The sequence below is a fragment of the Mobula hypostoma genome, chromosome 10 (assembly GCF_963921235.1).
Source record: "Mobula hypostoma chromosome 10, sMobHyp1.1, whole genome shotgun sequence".
Taxonomy (NCBI): domain Eukaryota; kingdom Metazoa; phylum Chordata; class Chondrichthyes; order Myliobatiformes; family Myliobatidae; genus Mobula; species Mobula hypostoma.
Window position 1 is genome coordinate 114267688 of NC_086106.1, and position 18801 is coordinate 114286488.

The 18801-nt window shown below is 41.8% G+C and overlaps 1 protein-coding gene across 4 annotated transcripts in view; it reads left to right on the forward strand.

The window, feature by feature from the left end:
• The window catches only part of LOC134353128 (phosphatidylinositol 3,4,5-trisphosphate 5-phosphatase 2-like), a 211326-nt gene that overhangs the window by 121299 nt on the left and 71226 nt on the right, over nucleotides 1-18801 (forward strand). For all 4 annotated transcript variants that reach the window (XM_063061064.1, XM_063061068.1, XM_063061066.1 and 1 more), the window contains 3 exons: nucleotides 8615-8746; nucleotides 12492-12576; nucleotides 15222-15314. In XM_063061064.1, the coding sequence (XP_062917134.1) occupies nucleotides 8615-8746; nucleotides 12492-12576; nucleotides 15222-15314 (310 nt within the window). The remainder of the gene's footprint in view (nucleotides 1-8614; nucleotides 8747-12491; nucleotides 12577-15221; nucleotides 15315-18801) is intronic.

Sequence of the window (18801 nt, forward strand, 5' to 3'; positions counted from 1 at the left end):
ATTGTGAGGCTTAAAGAAAGTCAACTAAAGAAAAATTGAAACTGTAAGAAACAAATTAACATCTAAGTACAGAATATAGTTGATTGATGGATATAATAAATCTAATGCAGAAAGTTCTGGAGGAGATTAAGGTAGAGACATGGAAAGAAACTTGGTGACAATAAAAGTGAATCTGAAAATCATTTAATATTAACAGAAAAATACCCTACATGTTCAAGGAGGCTGTCCCCAGATAATAACAAGTACTGCTAAGGTAAAGATTAGCTTTACTTGTCACATGCACATCAAAACATCAAAAGATTAAATGAAGACGTCAGTCCTCACGAAGTGTCTCGGCCCGAAACGTCGACTGTACCTCTTCCTAGAGCTGCTGCCTGGCCTGCTGCGTTCACCAGCAACTTTGATGTGTGTTGATAAAATGAAGTGTGTTGTTTGTGTCAACAACCAACACTGTCCCAGGATGTGCTGGGGGCAGCCTGCCAGTGTTGCCATCCTTCCAGCATCAACACATCATGTCCACAATTTACCAACCCTTACGTCTTTGGAATGTGGGAGGAAACTGGAGCACAAAGTGGAAATCCACACAATCACAGAGAGAATGTACAAACTCTGTACAGACAGCAGTTGGATTAGAACCCAGCCTGTTGGCACTGTAAAGCTTTACGCTAATCACAGCCCTACTGTGCTGTCCCAGGCATCCCTGTCCATTTAATCCATAAGTCTACTACTACTACTACGTCGACTCAGGCCTAGGGGGCCGGCGTCGGGCACTATGACAGACTCTCCACTTCTCCCTCTCCCTCATCAGTGTGTTCAGTTCATCTACATTAGCCACGCCGCTGTCTTCTAGAAGCATGTTGACCATAGTCTTGGGAGGGCGCCCAGGGTTCATCCTCCCATGCTTGGGCTCCCATATGATGACTAGGCTGGCAGGTAGCTTGGGGTGGTGTACACAGTGCCCCGCTAGTTGCAGTCTTCTCGCCTTGATTTTAGTGGTGAGCATCAGTAGGTCATTATAGAGCTCAACGTTCATCATGTGCTGTTGCCAACACACGTCAAGAGTGCTGGCAACAGCATATCCATAGGTCTATAAGTCTCAAAATCGGCTAGATAGCCATATCTTTTACCCAAGGTTGAAGGGTCTAATATTAGAGGGCATGCATTTAAAGTGAGAGGGAGTAGGTTGAAAGGAGATGTGTGGGGCAAATTTTTTTACACAGAGAGGGGTGGATGCCCAGTATGTGCTGCCTGGGTGCTGATGGAGGAAAATATGACAGGGGCATTTGGAGGGGCTCTTAGATAGCACAGGAATGCACAGGAAATGAAAGGATTAGTTCAGTTGGAAATTTGATTACTAATTTAATCAGTTCAGCACAATATTGTGGGATGATTAGCCTGTTCCTGTGCAGTACTACGTTCTATGGTTTTGTCCTTAATTCAGAAAGTGCACAAAAAGTATGCGATATGCTAACCCCATACCTCCACAGTACCTGAATGAATGGCAACAGGTGGATGATAGGAAAGAACAATTACTAATGATCAGTAGAGAGGAATTGCAATCCATAGGATCAAACTTTTATACATCCAGTGTGTCAGAGTTTTGAATTCATTGATATTATCTGAGCTCTTTCATACATAAGACTGTCCCTAACTGAGGTATTCATGGCCCGTGGATGGGCTGTACAATTATAATTAGTAAATGTGAACTTTGAAATCTGGAAGGAGCGATAAGGGAGTTGTGAAAATGGTTATGAATATTCAATTCCTACTGTATTCATGCAAACAGGCAACGAGGAGAAGAAATGATAAATAAAAGATAAATATCAGAGGAAATAGGCTAATTGAGGACTAATTATTGGGAAATGGTAGCATATATATGAGGATCATGAGAAGAATAGGAATATATATTTCAAAAACTACAGTTTAAATTCTTGCATTCTGCTGAGTGTGAACATGGGCTGAAGCAGGGGTTCCTAACCTAGGGTTCATGGACACCTTCACTAATGTTATTGGACCATGGCATAAAAAAGGTTGTGAACCCCTGGGCTGAAGACTGACTTATGTCATCCTTGTCTTATAATGGATGTACAGTGCTAATGTAGTTAGTTGTGGGCAGTTAGTTCAGCACATGTTGTAAGGAAAGACATGAAATCTTCGAATTGAGATGTAATCAGTAGTTATCAGGAATTTCCAAAGGGAAGATTATGATGGCCAAACCTTGAAGGAGTAACAGTCCTGGTAAATAGAGGAAGAGCAATGAGCGTAGAGATAATGGAAACCCATTGACAAGGCACCAGACATACATAAACGAATGGAGAAAACTAATCAGTGTGGAATTGGACTCCATGATGATATAGGAAGTCATGCAGTATATCATGCCTGACGGTTGTGGAACCACTGTCCAGATTAATGCCATTTACCAGCACTTACTGTGAATTTAAAAAGACCTGGCAGAGGTAATCGTAGAGGTAGATACATTAGGAGCATTTAAGAAACTTTTAGAAAGGCACACCAATGTAGAAAAATGGAGAGTTAAGAAGAGGGAATAGTTAGATTGATCTTAGAGTAGGTTAAAAGGTCCGCACAACACCATGCGCTGAAGGACCTGTATTCTACTGTAATGTCCTATGTTCTAAGACATCCAACGGCTGATGATGTTTCTGCCTCTAGCACATTTCATGCAGTAGACTCTAAACACCTACTCTTGTGGATGAAAAAATATCCTTGTCTTCACTCTACTCATTCTACTAATACCTTTGGTTTTAGATCTTTCCTATTTATTCTAACCTTTTCAAAATGTTATCTCACTCACCCCAGTATCTTTTATTTCAAAATAAACAGTATTAGCTTAACAAATCCTTCCTCAGAGCTAAATATTTCCAGTCCTGGCAACGCTCTAGTAAGTCACACATCTTTCCTGTTATGTGGCAACCAGAACTAAATGCAGTTTCAAACTGTGGTCTAAATACTGTACACTGCTCTAATATTATCTTCCTGTTTCAAACCGTAAACCTCACCTAATAGTTGCCTTTTAACTGCTTAATTGATTTGTCTTGCAATGATATACAGTACTTGCAAAAGTCTTAGGCACATGTTAAAATATTCTGTGAAGCAAAGATGCTTTCAAAATAATGAAATAAGACGTTTCTAAATATCAAAAAATTACTATGACAGCAGTAAACAGTAAAAAATAAAATCAAAACAATCGTTGGTTTGACCTCCCTTTGCTTTTAAAACTACATCAATTATTTTAGGTACAGTATACTGCCATGCAGTTTTATAAGAAAATCAGCTGGTAGGGTGTTCCAAGCATCTTGGAGAACTTGCCCCAGTTCTTCTGCAGACATTGGCTGTCTTGCTCGCTTTTGTCTTCCAGGAAATCCCAGACAGCCTCATTGATGTTGAGATACGGTCGCTGTAGAGGATATACCATTTGAAACCATAGTAACAAACCTGGCATGCCTAAGACATTTCTACAGTACTATACAGCAAGGTTCCTCTCATTATCTTCCCATGTACACTTGCACTCCTTTCCAATGCATCAGCTCTCTCTTTTCCTTTGGCACCATTTTTTTTTGTCTAATTGACCAATTCAGTAGTATCCTCCTGCAGGCAAACGTGCAACCAGTAGAATAGCTTGTGGTCTGTCTGGGGTTTGCAACTCTTCCTGTGACCCCTTGGATTTCCTCCCACATCAGAAGATGCATGGGCTGGCGTGTTAATTGGCCACCACTATTTATGCTATGTGTGTACATGAGTGGTAGAATCTGGGAAGAATCCAATGGAATTAGTGTGGGATTATTGGAAATTTAATTTTAAAAAATCAGTGAAAAAATTAATCGGTAATTCTAAGTTGTTCCTTGATAAGAGCAACACACTCAAAATGCTGGAGGATCTCAACAGGCCAGGCAGCATCTATGGAAAAAAAGTACAGTCAACATTTTGGGCCAAAACCTTTCAGTAGGATTGGAGAAAAAAAGCTGAGGAGTAGATGTGAAAGGTAGGGGGAGGGGAGAGAGAAACGTCAGGCAATAGGTGAAACTTGGAGGGGGAGGGATGAAGCAAAGAGCTAGGAAGATAATTGGTGAAAGAGACAGAAGGCCATGGAAGAAAGAATGGTGGGGGGGGGGCGCGGAAGGAGCACCAGAGGGAGGCGATGGCAGGCAAGGAGTTAACATGAGAAAGGGACAAAGGAATGGGAAATGGTGAAGGCATCCCTTTGTCCCTTTCTCATGTTAGCTCCTTGTCTGCCCATCACCTCCCTCTGGTGCTCCTCCCCCCCTTTCTTCTTCCTTCCATGGCCTTCTGTCTCTTTCACCAATCAACTTACTAGCTCTTTGCTTCAAGCCTTCCCCTCCAGTTTTCACCTATTGCCTGTTGTTTATCTCTCCTCTTCCCCCACCTTTCAAATCTACTCCTCAGCACTTTTTCTCCAGTCCTACCAAAGAGTTTTGGCCTGAAACATTGACTGTACTTTTTCCCATAGATGCTGCCTGGCCTGCTGAGTTCCTCTAGCATCTTGTGTGTGTTGCTCAGATTTCCAGCATCGGCAGATTTTCTCTTGTTTGTTCCATGATTAGGTTAGGGTTAATTGGGGTTGTGGAGTTGCTGAGGGAGCAAGGCTCAAAGGGCCTGAAAGGCCTGCTCTGCGAAGTATCACTAAATAAATAAAATAAAATAAAATAGATAAAATTTGGTGCTTGATAGTCAGTGAAGATTCAGTGGTCGAGAGCAGTGGTCCCCAACCACCGGGCCGCGGACTGGTACCAGGCAGCAAAGCATGTGCTACCGGCCCATGAGGAAACGATATGATTTGGTGATATGAAACGATGTGAGTCAGCTGCACCTTTCCTCATTCCCTGTCATGCCCACTGTTGAACTTTAACGCACGCGAGGTCATCAGTGACCCAAGACGTGCGAAGGAATGGGTCTGTGACCCATTTGTGAATGTTTCTGGTGAATCTTCCATGTCAGCGCGGGAAAAAGATCAACTCCTTGAGCTTGCAAATGACAGTGGACTGAAAAGTATGTTTGACATAACATCTCTGCCGGCATTCTGGATCAAAGTCAAGGCTGGATATCCTGAGATAGCCACAAAAGCACTGAAAACATTGCTTCCATTTCCAACATCATATCGCTGCGAAGCGGAGTTTTCTGTAATGAATGCAATGAAAACTAAATTGCAGAATAGACTGGACATAAGGAACCCCCTTCGAGTATCGCTGTCTCCCATCACTCCTCGATGGTACTGTCTTGTTGCAGGAAAACAAGTCCAGGGCTCCCACTGATTCAGCAATATTGGTGTGTTGCAATGTTCATACGAGGAAAATATGCGCTGTGTGTTTAATATCCAAACGTTACTTAAAATCTTATGATGCTATTGACTTATAAGTGACTTATAATTCAGTGGTTCCCAACCTCCGGGCCGCAAAGAATGTAGCAGTACAGCGGTAGCCGGAACGCACCCAGCACATCTTTAAGAAAAAAGCTGAAATGAACAAACTAATTAATTAGGTGCTGCCGGGCACGTAAATGTCGGCCCAGAGGCAATTGTCGATATGAAAATATGGCTTTAAGCTTTAATCTTTCTGCAGTATGTGGGTGTTTTGACTACTTGAAAAATAAAACCAATTAAAACAGGACCACTGTTATAATTGACTTATCACTACATTCATGCGAGGAAAATATGCGCTGTGTGTTTAATATTAAATTTGTTAGATAATCCCCTTTAGAAACAAAATTGAGTGTATTAGCCACTTATAAGCGACTTATAGTTGACTTATCACCTATATTCCGGTCGTGTTTAACACCGCCCTCCCCCCCAAGTCAGCTGGTTCGCAAGAATATTGTCAATATTAAACTGGTCCACGGTGCAAAAAATGGTTGGGGACCCCTGGTCTAGAGTTCCTGTTTCTATGATATATGACTGAATGACTTTATGAAGGATTTCCTTTTTTCCTGTTTACCACAACTCTAATTTCTGGATCATTGAAAACTTCTTTATCATGTCGCACACAATTTAAATTTAATTCATGAATCTATGCTGTAAATAGTCAACAACCAGGTCTGGGGTAAATCTATTGGAATCAAGCTCAAGTATAAGTGTTGATATTCATCCTTTGCTTCCTGCTGCAGAGCCAATTTTTAATTCCATTTGTTATTTAGACCTCATGGGTTTTTAGCTTTTTAATTTGTCTGCCATTTAGGATCTTGTCAAAAATATTGCTAGAATCCATCAAGTATTCTGTCCCCATATAGGGTCCATTTTCATCACCTCAAAAAGGAGGGAGACAAGGAATTTCTTTAAAAAAATTCTTATTGAATGTTCTTGATTAATCTGCCCCTTCCATGGTTAAGATTTTTTACTGTCCTAGTAATTTTGCATAATCTAAGGAATAAACAGGAAGGAATATATCTCTAGGGGAAAGTGTAGAAGCAGGATACAGAAAGACTAGATGGATTTGAAGACAAGAATGTCTTTTTAGGGGAAAGTTCTTACTGTGGGAAATGGCATGCTAGATGTTTCAGCAAACAGTGTTACGGTCTTTGATACTCGCTCAACATTGTGGAGGAGAAATTAACAGAAATATATGAGAGGAATCAGATCTATAAGAATAATGATTTTCACAGCAGAGTTCCACAGTTAAGTAAATAGAAATGTGCCATTATCCTGTATATTGTTGAACATGCAATATATTTGGTAAATTGAAGTCTATTTGCATTGAAGTCATTGGATCTACTGTAAATGTTGGAAGCAAATTGCAATACACACATATGAAACATCTGTGGAGGAAGAACATGAAGTTTGAAGCTCATCCTGGGGTAGAGAAGAAATTGCATGTTTTAAACAGTTTGTTTAAGCTGATGAACATTTAGGGGAAAAAAAACCTGACCTAAGAGCAGGGGAGGACAGATATGGAGTGAAAGGAAAATATGGCTTTAAGTTTTAATCTTTCTGCAGTATGTGGGTGTTTTGACTCCTTGAAAAATAAAACCAATTAAAACAAAAACCATTCACGTCTTCCCTCACCTCCATTCAGAGCCCCAACCAATCCTTCCAGGTGAGGCGACTCTTCACCTGAGAACCTGTTGGGGTCGTCTACTGGATCTGGTCCTCCCAATGCGGCCTCCTTCACAATGGTGAGACCCGACATAGAATGAGGGACTGCTTTGTCAAGCACCTCTGCTCCATCTGCAGAAAGCAGGATTTTCCAGTAGCCAACCATTTTAATTTCTATGCTCATTTCTATTCCGATATGTCAGTCCCTGGCCTCTCTTCTGCCATGATGAGGCCTTTTTTAGGTTGGAGGAACAACACCTCACACTCTGTTGAGGTAGCCTCCAACCTTTCAGCATGAATATTGATTTCTCCAACTTCCAGTAATTTTTCCCCCCCTCCCCATTCACTCTTCTTCAATTTCCCATGCTGGCCTCTTACCTCTTCTCCACACCTGCCTATCACCTCTCCTCCTACCCTTTCTCCTATGGTCCACTGTCCTCTCTGATCAGATTCCTTCTTCGCCAGCCCTTTACCTTTTCACCTATCTTCCCCCAGCTTCTTACTTCATGCCCCTCCCCCACCCATCTGGCTTCATCTATCACCTTCTAGTTTTTCGTCCTTCCCCTCCACCCACCTCCATATTCTGGCATCTTCGTCCTTTCTTTCCAGTACACATGAAGGGTCTCGACCCAAAATGTTGACCGTTTATTCATTTCCATAGATGCTGCCGGGCCTGTTGAGCTGCTCCAACATTTTGTGTGCATTGCTCTTGATTTCCAGTATCTGCAGAATCTCTTGTGTTCAAAATAAATGATGCCTTGATCCATTTGCATTCAGTAGCCACTTTATCAGGTCCCACCTGTACCTACTGAAGTGGCCACTGAATGGATGTCTGTGGTCTTCTGCTGCCATAACACATCCACTTCAAGGTTCAAGGTTTTGTGGGTTCAGGGATGCTCTCCTGCACACCACTGCTATAATGAGTGGCTGTCTAAGTTCTTGCTGCCATCCTGTCAGCTTGAACCAATCCCAATCTGGCCATTCTCCTCTGACCTCTCTTATTAAAGATTTTTTCACCCACAGAACTGCCAGTCATTGATTTTTTTAAAAGTTTGTTTTTCTCACCATTCTCTGTAAATTCTAGAGACTGTTGTGAAAATCCCAGGAGATCAACTGTTTCTGTGATACTCAAACTACCCTGTCTGGTCATCCCAAATCATCCCAAAGTTAAAGTCACTTAGATTACATTTATTTCCCATTCTGATCTTTGGTCTGAACAACATCTGAAACTCTTGATCATGCCTACATGTTTTTATGTTTTTAAGATTAGGTATTTGCATTAATGAGCTGGTGTAGAGGTGTACCTAATAAAGTGGCCAATGAGTGTATATTATTGAAGTGACTTAAACTTCTGCCCACACTGAATAATTGTTGGAGCACTGAACATATAAATGCCCACTGATCACAATTGCTTGAATATTATTTGCTGTTCTAATTGTAGAAATATTGAAAATGATTTATTAACTAATCAGAGCTTTGAAGGGCATGTTTTCCTTTCTTTTGCATTCTGTAGACTATGCATTTATATAATTCCCTTGTGCACTGTCTATTTAGTGATTATGCTGCTTTGGTGAACGACTACTTGAAGACGAATCTTCAGAAGGATCTTGATGCCATTAGTTCAGGAACCACAACTCTGTCACATCTCAACAAGAGCCTGGTGAGGTTCTGCAAAGACCTAGACAGGTACAGTCTGGCAGGAAGCCGCGTATCCTGCATTATTTGCTGGCTTTAGGTCGCATCTGGAAATACCAGCTGGCGGACAATTTCCCTCCATGCCGCTCTGACATATTGGGAAGTCATGTTCTCGGCAGGTCACAGCAGTGGTTTGCCTTTGCCTACTGCCGGGTGAGTTTAAAGAGATCACCACCTCTTGCTGAGGATGAGCAGGACGTCTGAGTGCCTTGTCATGCTCTCAGTGCTCCACCAACGCTTGCTGGCCTGCCTTCTTGACCGTTGGACCATTAATTAGTCTCCTCTGCTCCATCTGCCAGGGCCAGACTTCAGACGCTAGGATAGGCAAATCCCCTACTTCACCGAGGGTCGAGGACCCGTCGGCTACTCTCACCTGGTTTGACCCGTCTGCCGAGACGGTTTGCCGGGGTGTGGCCGCTACGCGTGCTACAGCTATTTGGAGCCACAGGTGAGAGCTGAGTGCCAGGTGGGGACCAAAGGTAGACGAGCTGTCCTAAAAAAAGGGCACGGCAGGCCCCCCCACCAGAGGTGCTACCCCTCCCTAGACACCCCATTATTAATGAAGTGAAATACAATGAAATGGAATTCTACTGATTTGATGGAATAGGCCCAAATTTTTTTTTAAAAAAGCTCAAAATCTTTAAATGCCCTGAAATCCTTGTTAAAGATTCTTGATTCTGTGTTCCTGAAAAAAGGACATAAAATGCTGGAAAGTATCAGCTGGTCCAAGGAGAAAAGATGGATTGATTATCTGGACATAGATCATTGACCAGAATGTAAGTCTTGCAGAGAGTCGTTAGTGAAATGTTGGCTTCATTTCCTTTCAAATGATGATTTGCCTTTATTTTATATTCATTTTTGGGATGTCGGCATTACTGACCATTCCTTCAGCCATGGGTGGTGAATCTATGGAATTTCTTGCCACAGAGGGCTGTGGAGGCCATGTCACTGGGTGTATCTAAGGCAGAGATTTATATGTTCTTGATTAGTAAGGAGGTTAAGAGTCACATGGAGGAGCAGGAGAATGGGGCTGAAAGAAAAACCAGCCATGATTGCATGCTAGAGCAGACAATGGGCCAAGTCGCCTAACTGTGCTCCTATTTCACATAGCAAGGCCAGATTTTAATGGCTATCCCTAATTTTTCTTTAATCCAATGGATTGTAAATCCAAGTTAGAGAGTGACATGGTGGGTATATGTTCAGTATAAGATTGGATTGGATAAATGCAGCAAATTGTCTTCTCTAAAGGATGGTAGAACTGCTGTCTATTTCCAGCAGTCTATGTCCTATGTATTCCTTGAGTTTTGTGCTTCAGCATATCTAATCAGTCAGCACCGGAACTTTTGATACAAGTTCTAAACAGGAAATGCTGGGAGTTCAGGCTAAACCTGTGAAGAGAGAAACAGAATTAATGCTTCTAGTTCAGAGTTTCCCAACCTAGGGTCCACAAACTCTTCAGTTAGTGGTAGTGGTCTGTGGGATAAAAAGGCTGGAAACTCCTGTTAGTTGATGATCTTTCTTTTATCAAACCCTTAGGGATTCCTATCCCATTGATAAAGACAACACTAATCATTCTGCTTGCCTGTTTACAAATGGGCATCACTAATTAAATACGAGAAACTATTTGTGATTGTTGTTACTCTCCCTCATTGAGGGTATTTCTATCCTAAGATAAACAGACTTGGCTAAATTTACTTTTAATCTGAAAATTCAACACCTGCTTTGCAGCTAGTCTACAGTTATTCAAGTGAATTATCTTGAACTGGACCCACTGCCAAAGAATTTCATCTACGGTCTCTTCCTGCCCACATTTCCGTGGGCACAATGTAATCGATCTCACTGATTCTCGTACTTTCAAGTCAAATGGTATGGTAAAATAAGGCTTCAGAGGTAAACAGCTTAGTGTACAGGACACTCCCAGAAAGTCTCCAGTGGGAAGTAAAATTGGGGAAGGAACTTTTTCTTGTGTCAAAATCTGGGAGGCATTTTTACAATTAATTAGTTAATTAATGGCTTTGTCTGTCTAAGTAGACAATGGATGAGCCTGGTTTTCTCTAGGTTGCAGTCCTGGGCGATGAATATGGAGATCCTGGACTACCCAGACATCAAAATCTCCCTTTCGTCCTCGCGGATGTGGTCCAAAGGAATGCGAAGCAGTACATTTGGCATCAGCTTGGCTGCAGGAGCTGCCGGGAGGTGACGTGATACGTCATCCAATGGCCTTAGAGGCTCCACTCCGGATTTGTGTAGGGTTTACTTCTCAGCCTTCTCTTCTCCCGAAGATACCCACAAGGCAGTGGGATCATAACCCTGGATAGGGGCCCATACTGGGTACTGTCAGCCGGAGCCAGCTGAGCCCGGGACTTGTGTAGGGCAGGGTCGTCACACCCTGTAGTAGTGACATATGGAGCCACTACCCAATTACACAATTTTTACAATTAGGAATATAATAAAGCTGATTGGAATGAAGAAAGCAAATAAAACATTAAACAAAATCTAGAAAGAAAATTAAAGAGCTATAAATTTAAAAAACATTGAACAGAAGAAAAATTTTGTTGAAAAATCACTTGGTATTTCTACACACGATAGCCGACAATTCCCATAGAGATACAGCCAGTGTCTTTATTCCTAGGGCAACAATAGCTAATATGAGAGGACATACTTCAAGGTGATTGGAGAAAATATAGGGGTCAGTTTGATGTAGGTTTTTTACACACTGAGTGCTAAGTATATGAAATACACTGCCAATGGTGGTGGTAGAGACAGATTAAGAGATTCTTAAAATCTTGGATGAAAGAAAAATGAAGAGGTATGTGGGAAGGAGGGGTTAGATTGACCTTGGAGTAGGATAAAGGGCCGCACAACATTGTGGGCCGAAGGGCCTGTACTGTTCTTTGTTCTATGTTCTAGTGAATGTTGTCTCGAGTTATAGGGCAGGACTAAAGTGAAAAACTGAGGATTCGGCTGCAGGCTAGAGTCCATTGACTTCCAGTGATGGAGCAGAGTATCAGATGTATTGTATCTGCCACTCGGTATGTCCCAGAGTGGTAGAAGAGCCACATAAATCTGGGATTATTGGGTGAATAGCTGTAATTCTTTTCAGAAATGATTGCCAACATCACATTAGTGATTCTATTTTAAATTTACGCAGGATGCATTTGAAATTAAAGGAACCATTTCACAGACTAATCAATTATTTTTAATATGATCAAAAAGAGTTACAAAATACACATGGACTAAGATGTTAACTGTCCTCTGCTATCACCAGTGGGATCATCAGTTGATCCGCCACCTGTCTTCAGGAGTTTCGGCCCGCTTATGATCAAGACTCCCTCGAGGTGGTGGGCCAGCAGTGCTAAAGCACCACCTCCCACTGGTGAGCTTAAAAACTTGGCATCTGCCTCTATCAGAGTTGTTGGTCACTTCCATCCAACAGATAGTCTGCTCTTCAGGTGTCTATGCAACTACTGAAGGATTTGCAAGATATGTATACAGTGTCTGACTATCTGCCCCTCTGGACATACCTGGTCCACACCCATGCTGATCCTTTTTCTGCTGCCTCAGCTGCTTCTGCTGGTTGACTTGATTTCCCTTCTAGTGAAGATTTTCCTTCCAAGGATTTCAGGGCCTGAGGCTAATACATTTATGTTAGAACAGCAAAATTTTATTTCAGAAGTAACTCTGCCTTTTGCCTATATCTAACTTCACCAGTTCATTTCTTTGCTGCCGTCAACAGGGAAATGGACCTTGTGTCTAACAACCTTGACATGTTAGTGCACGTGTTCAATGTCAATACTCCAAGCAACACACCCAAAAAAGAGGTAAGATATTAATCCAATTCAAACTCATGTTCAGATTCAGATTTTTTGGTCACATGTACATGGAAACAAAGTTAGTCCTGACGAAGGGTCCCGGCCCAAAATGTCGACTGTACCACTTCCTATAGATGCTGCCTGGCCTGCTGCGTTCCACCAGCATTTTTTGTGTGTGTTGCTTACATAGCTTCTACATTGTCCTAGATTGCTTTATTCCCTGAGGCAGCAACTCAAGTGACATTTAGGGCTTCTTCCATGTGACTACTTAATGTGTAATCCCAGACACTGAGGTTTTCCAAAATCCTTGGAATCAGAAAGATAGAAACCCTTATTTTGGTTGAAATAGAGTGGGGTTGGTGATGGTTGAGTTAGTTTTGTTGGTATTTTACCCTTTTAGATTCTGCTCGTGGGAAGATTTCTCACTGAGCACCTTCCAAGAATCCCCCACTGCATCATATTGAGATGGACTTTGCAAGCTCACCTGGGAAGCCACAGTTACTGGGAGCTGAATGAGCCTCCTGTGAATGCCACCGAAGGTCCAGTCAACCACTTGATTTCTTTGGAGATAAGGGATCACTTGCTGTATTTTGAGTGCTGCAAATTGATTATGTCATGCTAGGCCCACATAATGTGAAGTCAGTGTAAGTGGGCACACAATCTTCTCAGAGCCTCTCTATAGGGACTTAATTAGGAATGGGATTGATCCTCCATATACTTGCTGGTACCAAAATAAAAAGGGGATCTGCTTAGATTTGATTCATAGGTCTAGGAATTTAGGACAAGTACAAGCATTTAACTATTATATACAGACAGCAATGTCTGTCTGATTTACTCTGCTTCTGAAATTTGAATCCATTGAAATTATGGACATGAGTTGAATGAATTTTTTGGAAGTAGAGCAGAATGCACAAACAGAAGAGGTTCTGCAGGTGCTGGAAATCCAGGGTAACACACACAAAATGCTGGCTGAACTCAGCGGGCCAGGCAGCATCTATGAAGGGGAATAAACAGTTGACATTTTGGGCTGAGACCCTTCATCAGAACCATCAGGAATGCGGTGGTTCTTCTATTTAATGTTCTAATCCTGATGAGCAGAAATAAACATATAGACAATGGAAAGTATTTTCATGCCGGGTGTCTCCAGATACGATCAAATTAAGACTATGCTGTCTAGAAGATAAGATAGGAAGCAAGCACATAGGATGGATATTGGATGTCGCCAATGCTCATCTCTAATGGTCAGCTGAAACATTAAGTCAAAACTGAAAGATTGATATTGGTTTATTATGACATATGCACCAAGGTACAGTAAAAAGGTCAAATCATTTCACAGCATTGAGGCAGAACCAGGTAAAACCATAACAATGCAGAATAAAATGTAAAAACTACAAAACAAGTTCAATGCAGATAATTAATAAAATGCAAGGTTGTAACAGGGTAGATTGTGAGGTCAAGAGTCCATCTTATCATACAAGAGCTTTGTTGAAATGTATGATAGCAGCAGGACTAAAGCGGTCCTTGAGTCCGGTGGTATTTGTTTTCGGGGTTGTGCATCTTCTGCCTGATGGAAAATGCGAGAAGGAAGAATGTCCGGGGAGGTAGGGTCTTTGAATATGCTAGCGGCTTCACTGAGGCAGTGAGGAGTTACAGAGAAAATCCATTGAGGGGAGCCTGCCTTCCATGATGTGCTGAGTTGTGTCTGCAACTTCTGCAGTCTTGTGAAGAGCAGTTACCATACCAAGCATCCAGATAAAATGTTTTCCTTGGTGCATTGATAAGACCTGTAAAAGTTTTGGCTTCCTGAGGAAGTAGAACCATTGGTGAGCTTTCTTGCCCATGACATCAACATGGTGGGACCAGGACAGGCAGGTGCTGATATTCATGCTTGGGAACTGGAAGCTTTTACCCAGCTCAACCTCAACACTTTTGATGTAGTCAGGAGCATATGCATCAGCACCATTTCCTGAAGTCAATGACGAGGGGTTTTATATTGTTGACAAAGGGGGAAAAGCTTTTGTCATGAAACCATATCCCTAAACTCTATCTCCAACAGGGGGGCTGTGGTTAGTGCAACCCTATTACAGCTCAGGGCATCAAAGTTCAGAGGTGAATTCCAGTGTCCTCTGTAAGGAGTTTGTACATCCTCACTGTGGAATGCGTGGGTTTCTACTGGGTGCTCCGGTTTCTTTTCACAGTCCAAAGACTTATCAGTTAGTGGGTTAATTGGTCAGTAAATTGTTACATGATTAGGTTAGGGTTAAATTAGGGAGGTTGCTGGTGACACAGCTCAAAGGGTTAGAAAAGCCTATTCCAAGCTATATCTCCAAATAAATAAAAATAAATCTCCTTCCTGTAAAATAACTCATCGTTATTTGAGCTATGGCCCACTAGGTAAGGTTCTAATGAGTAATTATGGTACAGTTTGTAACTTGACTGAAATCTAGGACAAGTTTTGAGGGTTTGTCTTTGTTTCTGTCTTTAGCTGAAGAGCAGTAGTGAACCATTGACATTTTCATAACCATTTGGTTTTGCTGACTATTATAGGACCATACTACAGCATGTGGTTCTTTTTACCACAAGAAGAGAAACTTTGTAAATCAACATTCCTTTTCAGCCCCAATGTTAATATCTTTTCATTTGTATTTTGGCAGGAACCTCTCAGCCCAAACAATGTCAGTGAGCTTGAAGGCATCATCAACAAAATTAAGATTCTGGGAAATCTGCTTTCTTCTGTAGAAGAACGGGTACAGTTCCTTTTTCTATCTTTGTGCCTTTTGGAGGTCGTGAATACTTCAGAGGGTTATTGTACTAAACCATTTAATCCTGGCAATTAGGATCAATAACTCTTTGATCTTCTGCCTGTGAGGACTGAGGTTGAGTGCAGTCCTTGATCTAGTTCTAAGTTCAATTACATTAATTAAAAAAAACTTGTGTTGCATTTAATGTACAAAGAGGAAAGTTGCCAAGTCAATGGTGAGATGAGAGAAATGACCAAACTTTACCTCAGATAGAATGGAAGAAGGAAATTAGAAGGGCAGTACAAGTAAGAACGGTGAACTTCTGACTGGTATTGATGGAGTAAAGGGAAGAGGGTAACAACAGTTCAGAAAACAATGGTAAGTCTGTAGAAAATAGATTGAGACTATGATAGGACTTGATGTGACTATGATGAGACTAAGTCAAGGACAAAACAGAACAGATGTTAACTTGCAGGCTGCTTTGAAGAGGACATAATGGGATATGGATTAAATTGTAATCTGCAATGGATTCTACAGGTATTTCTCAACAAAGGCAGATCCTTTAAAGTGAATAGGAAATTATTTTTGCTTTGGAGACACAAGAGACTGAAATTTGGGACAATCTACTGGAGGAACTAAGTTGGTCAAGCAGCATCTGTGGGGGAAAGGAGTTGTCAAGGATACTGTTCCAGATGACCCAAGATGTCAACAGTTCCTCTTCCACCAAAGATGCTGCTCAACCCTCAGAGTTCCTCTGGCAGACCGTTTGTTGCCTGGGTTGTAACGAGAGCCAAGAAGGAGATATTTTTGTATTACATATGTTGATAATGATACAATATAATCTTTGCATCACCAGTTTGTGTATTAGTTAGCAAATGAAAACGGAAATGATTTTATGCAAGATGATTCTTTGAAAATTATTCATATGTAACCATATCTTAGTAATGTCAAACTAGGAGTGATATTTCTAGTTGGTAGGACAACCACGTGATGCTGAACATTACAGAACTCAGCTCACAACACAGAATCTGCCACTGCCTATTTATTTGGCACCTCAAACCTTGTGGCCATAACATCAACTAAACACTAAGTCTGGTAGACTGCAGAGAAAGACAGACAATGAATAAGTAGGCAAAATGATCAAAATATGGTTTGTTTAGGGGATGGTTATCAAGTTGGAGATGCCTGTAGCAAGATAAAATATTTTACATAGGGAATTCCAGACCGGTGATAAGAGAGCTAAAAATTCTGCAGCTGATTTCAGACTGCAGGGGTCCTAAGAAGGAGGGTAGACAATGCAAGCTGACATATCTAACTAGATAATATTATAAGGATAAAGAAAGACAAAGGTTTGGAAATTGGTGTCAGTGGGTAGTAATTTTAAGTAACTACTTTTGACTATCTGTAGCAACACACAAAAATGCTGGAGGAGCTCAGCAAGTAAGGTGGGATATATGTAGACAGTCAATATTTCAGGCCAAGATCATTCATCAGGGCTGGAAAGGAGTGGGAAAGAAGTTGGAATAAGAAAGTGGAGGGAGGACAAGGAGTATAAACTGGTAGGTGAGAGGTGAAACCAGTTGAGGGGGAAGGTTGTTGGGTGGGGGAGTGGGGAAGGAGTGAGAAGCAGGGGGGTGATAGTTGGAAGAGGAAAAGGGCGAATATACTTGTGAGCAGGTTTGCTAAAGCTGCTGGGGAGGGTTTAAACTGATTTGGCAGGGCGAGGGAGGTGGGAACTGGAATAATAGGACTGAGGATGGAGCAGTTGGTATACAAGTCAATGCATTGTTTAGAGAGGCGGTGAGGAAGGACAGGCAGATGAAAGGGCAACATTGCTGTCAGTGGGATGCGTTAACATCATAAGATCAGAAGGCACAGGAGCAGAATTAGGCCATTCAGCCCATTGAGTCTGCTCCACCATTCCATAATGGCGGATCCCAGTTCCCACTCAGCCTCATGCATCTGCTTTCTCACCATAACCTTTGATGCCCTGACCAATCAGGAAACTATCAATTTTCACTTTAAATACACCAACAGTCTTGGCCTCCACAGCTGTCTGTGGCAGAGCATTCCAAAGATTCACTACTCTCTGGCTAAAAAAAAAAATCCTCCTTACTTCCGTTCTAAAGGGTCACTTCTTAATTTTGAGACTGTGCCCTTCAGTTCTGGATACCCCCACCACAGGAAACATCCTCTCCATAAGCACCTTATCTAATCCTTTCAACATTCGGTAGGTTTCAATGAGATCCCCCCACAATCTTCAAAATTACAGTGAGTATAGGCCCAAAGGTGCCAAGTACTCTTCATATGTTAACCCCTTCATTCCTGGAATCATCTGCGTGAACGTGCTCTGGATGCTCTGCAATGACAATACGTCCTTTCTGAGATATGGGGCCCAAAACTGTTGTCAATACTCCAAGTGTAGCCTGACTAGTGTTTCATAAAACTTCCGCATCATCTCCTTGTTTTTATATTCTATTCCCCTTGAAATATGTGCCAACATTGCATTTGTCTTCTTTACCACAGAATCAACCTGTATATTAACCTTTTAGGAGTCTAGCACAAGAACTCTTAAGTCTCTCTGGACCTCTGATGTTTGAACTTTCTCCCCATTTAGAGAATAATCCGCCCTATTGTTTCTTTTACCAAAACGCATTATCATATATTTCCCAATACTATATTCTATCTGCCACTTTTTTTTTTACCCATTCTTTCAATTTGTCTATAACATTTGTCAATTTGTGTATAAGATGATGAGAGGCATTGATCGTGTGGATAGTCGAGGCTTTTTCCCAGGGCTGAAATGGCTAGCACGAGGGGGCACAGTTTTAAGGTGCTTGGAAGTAGGTACAGAGGAGATATCAGGGGTAAATTTTTTATGCAGAGAGTGGTGAGTGCGTGGAATGGGCTGCTGGCAACTGCGGTGGAGGCAGATACGATAGGCTCTTTTAAGAGGCTCCTGGATAGGTATATGGAGCTTAGAAAAATAGAGGGCTATGAGTAACCCAAGGTAGTTTCTAAAGTAAGTACATGTTCGGCACAGCATCATGGGCCAAAGGGCCTGTAATGTACTGTAGGTTTTCTATGTTTCTATGTTTAAGTCCTTCTGCAAACACATTGCTTCCTCAGCACCAGCTATCCCTCCACCTGTCTTCATATCATCTGCAGACTTTGCCACAAAGCCATCGATTCCATTATCCAAACCACTCACAAACAATGTGAAAAGCTAGCTGTCCTTTCAGTTAGTCCTGATGAAGGGTCTAGGCCCAAAACGTCGACTGTACCTCTTCCTAGAGATGCTGCCTGGCCTGACAAATTGAAAGCAGACTGAATACAGGACTGAAAGTGTTATGTTAGGAGAAAGTGCTTGGGAAGCTGAAAAGCCTGAAGGTAGATAAGTCATACAGCCAAGATGAACTACAACCCAAGGTTCTGAAAGTGGTAGCTGAAGGGATTACGCAGGCTTTGTTAATGATCTTTTAAGATGTACTAG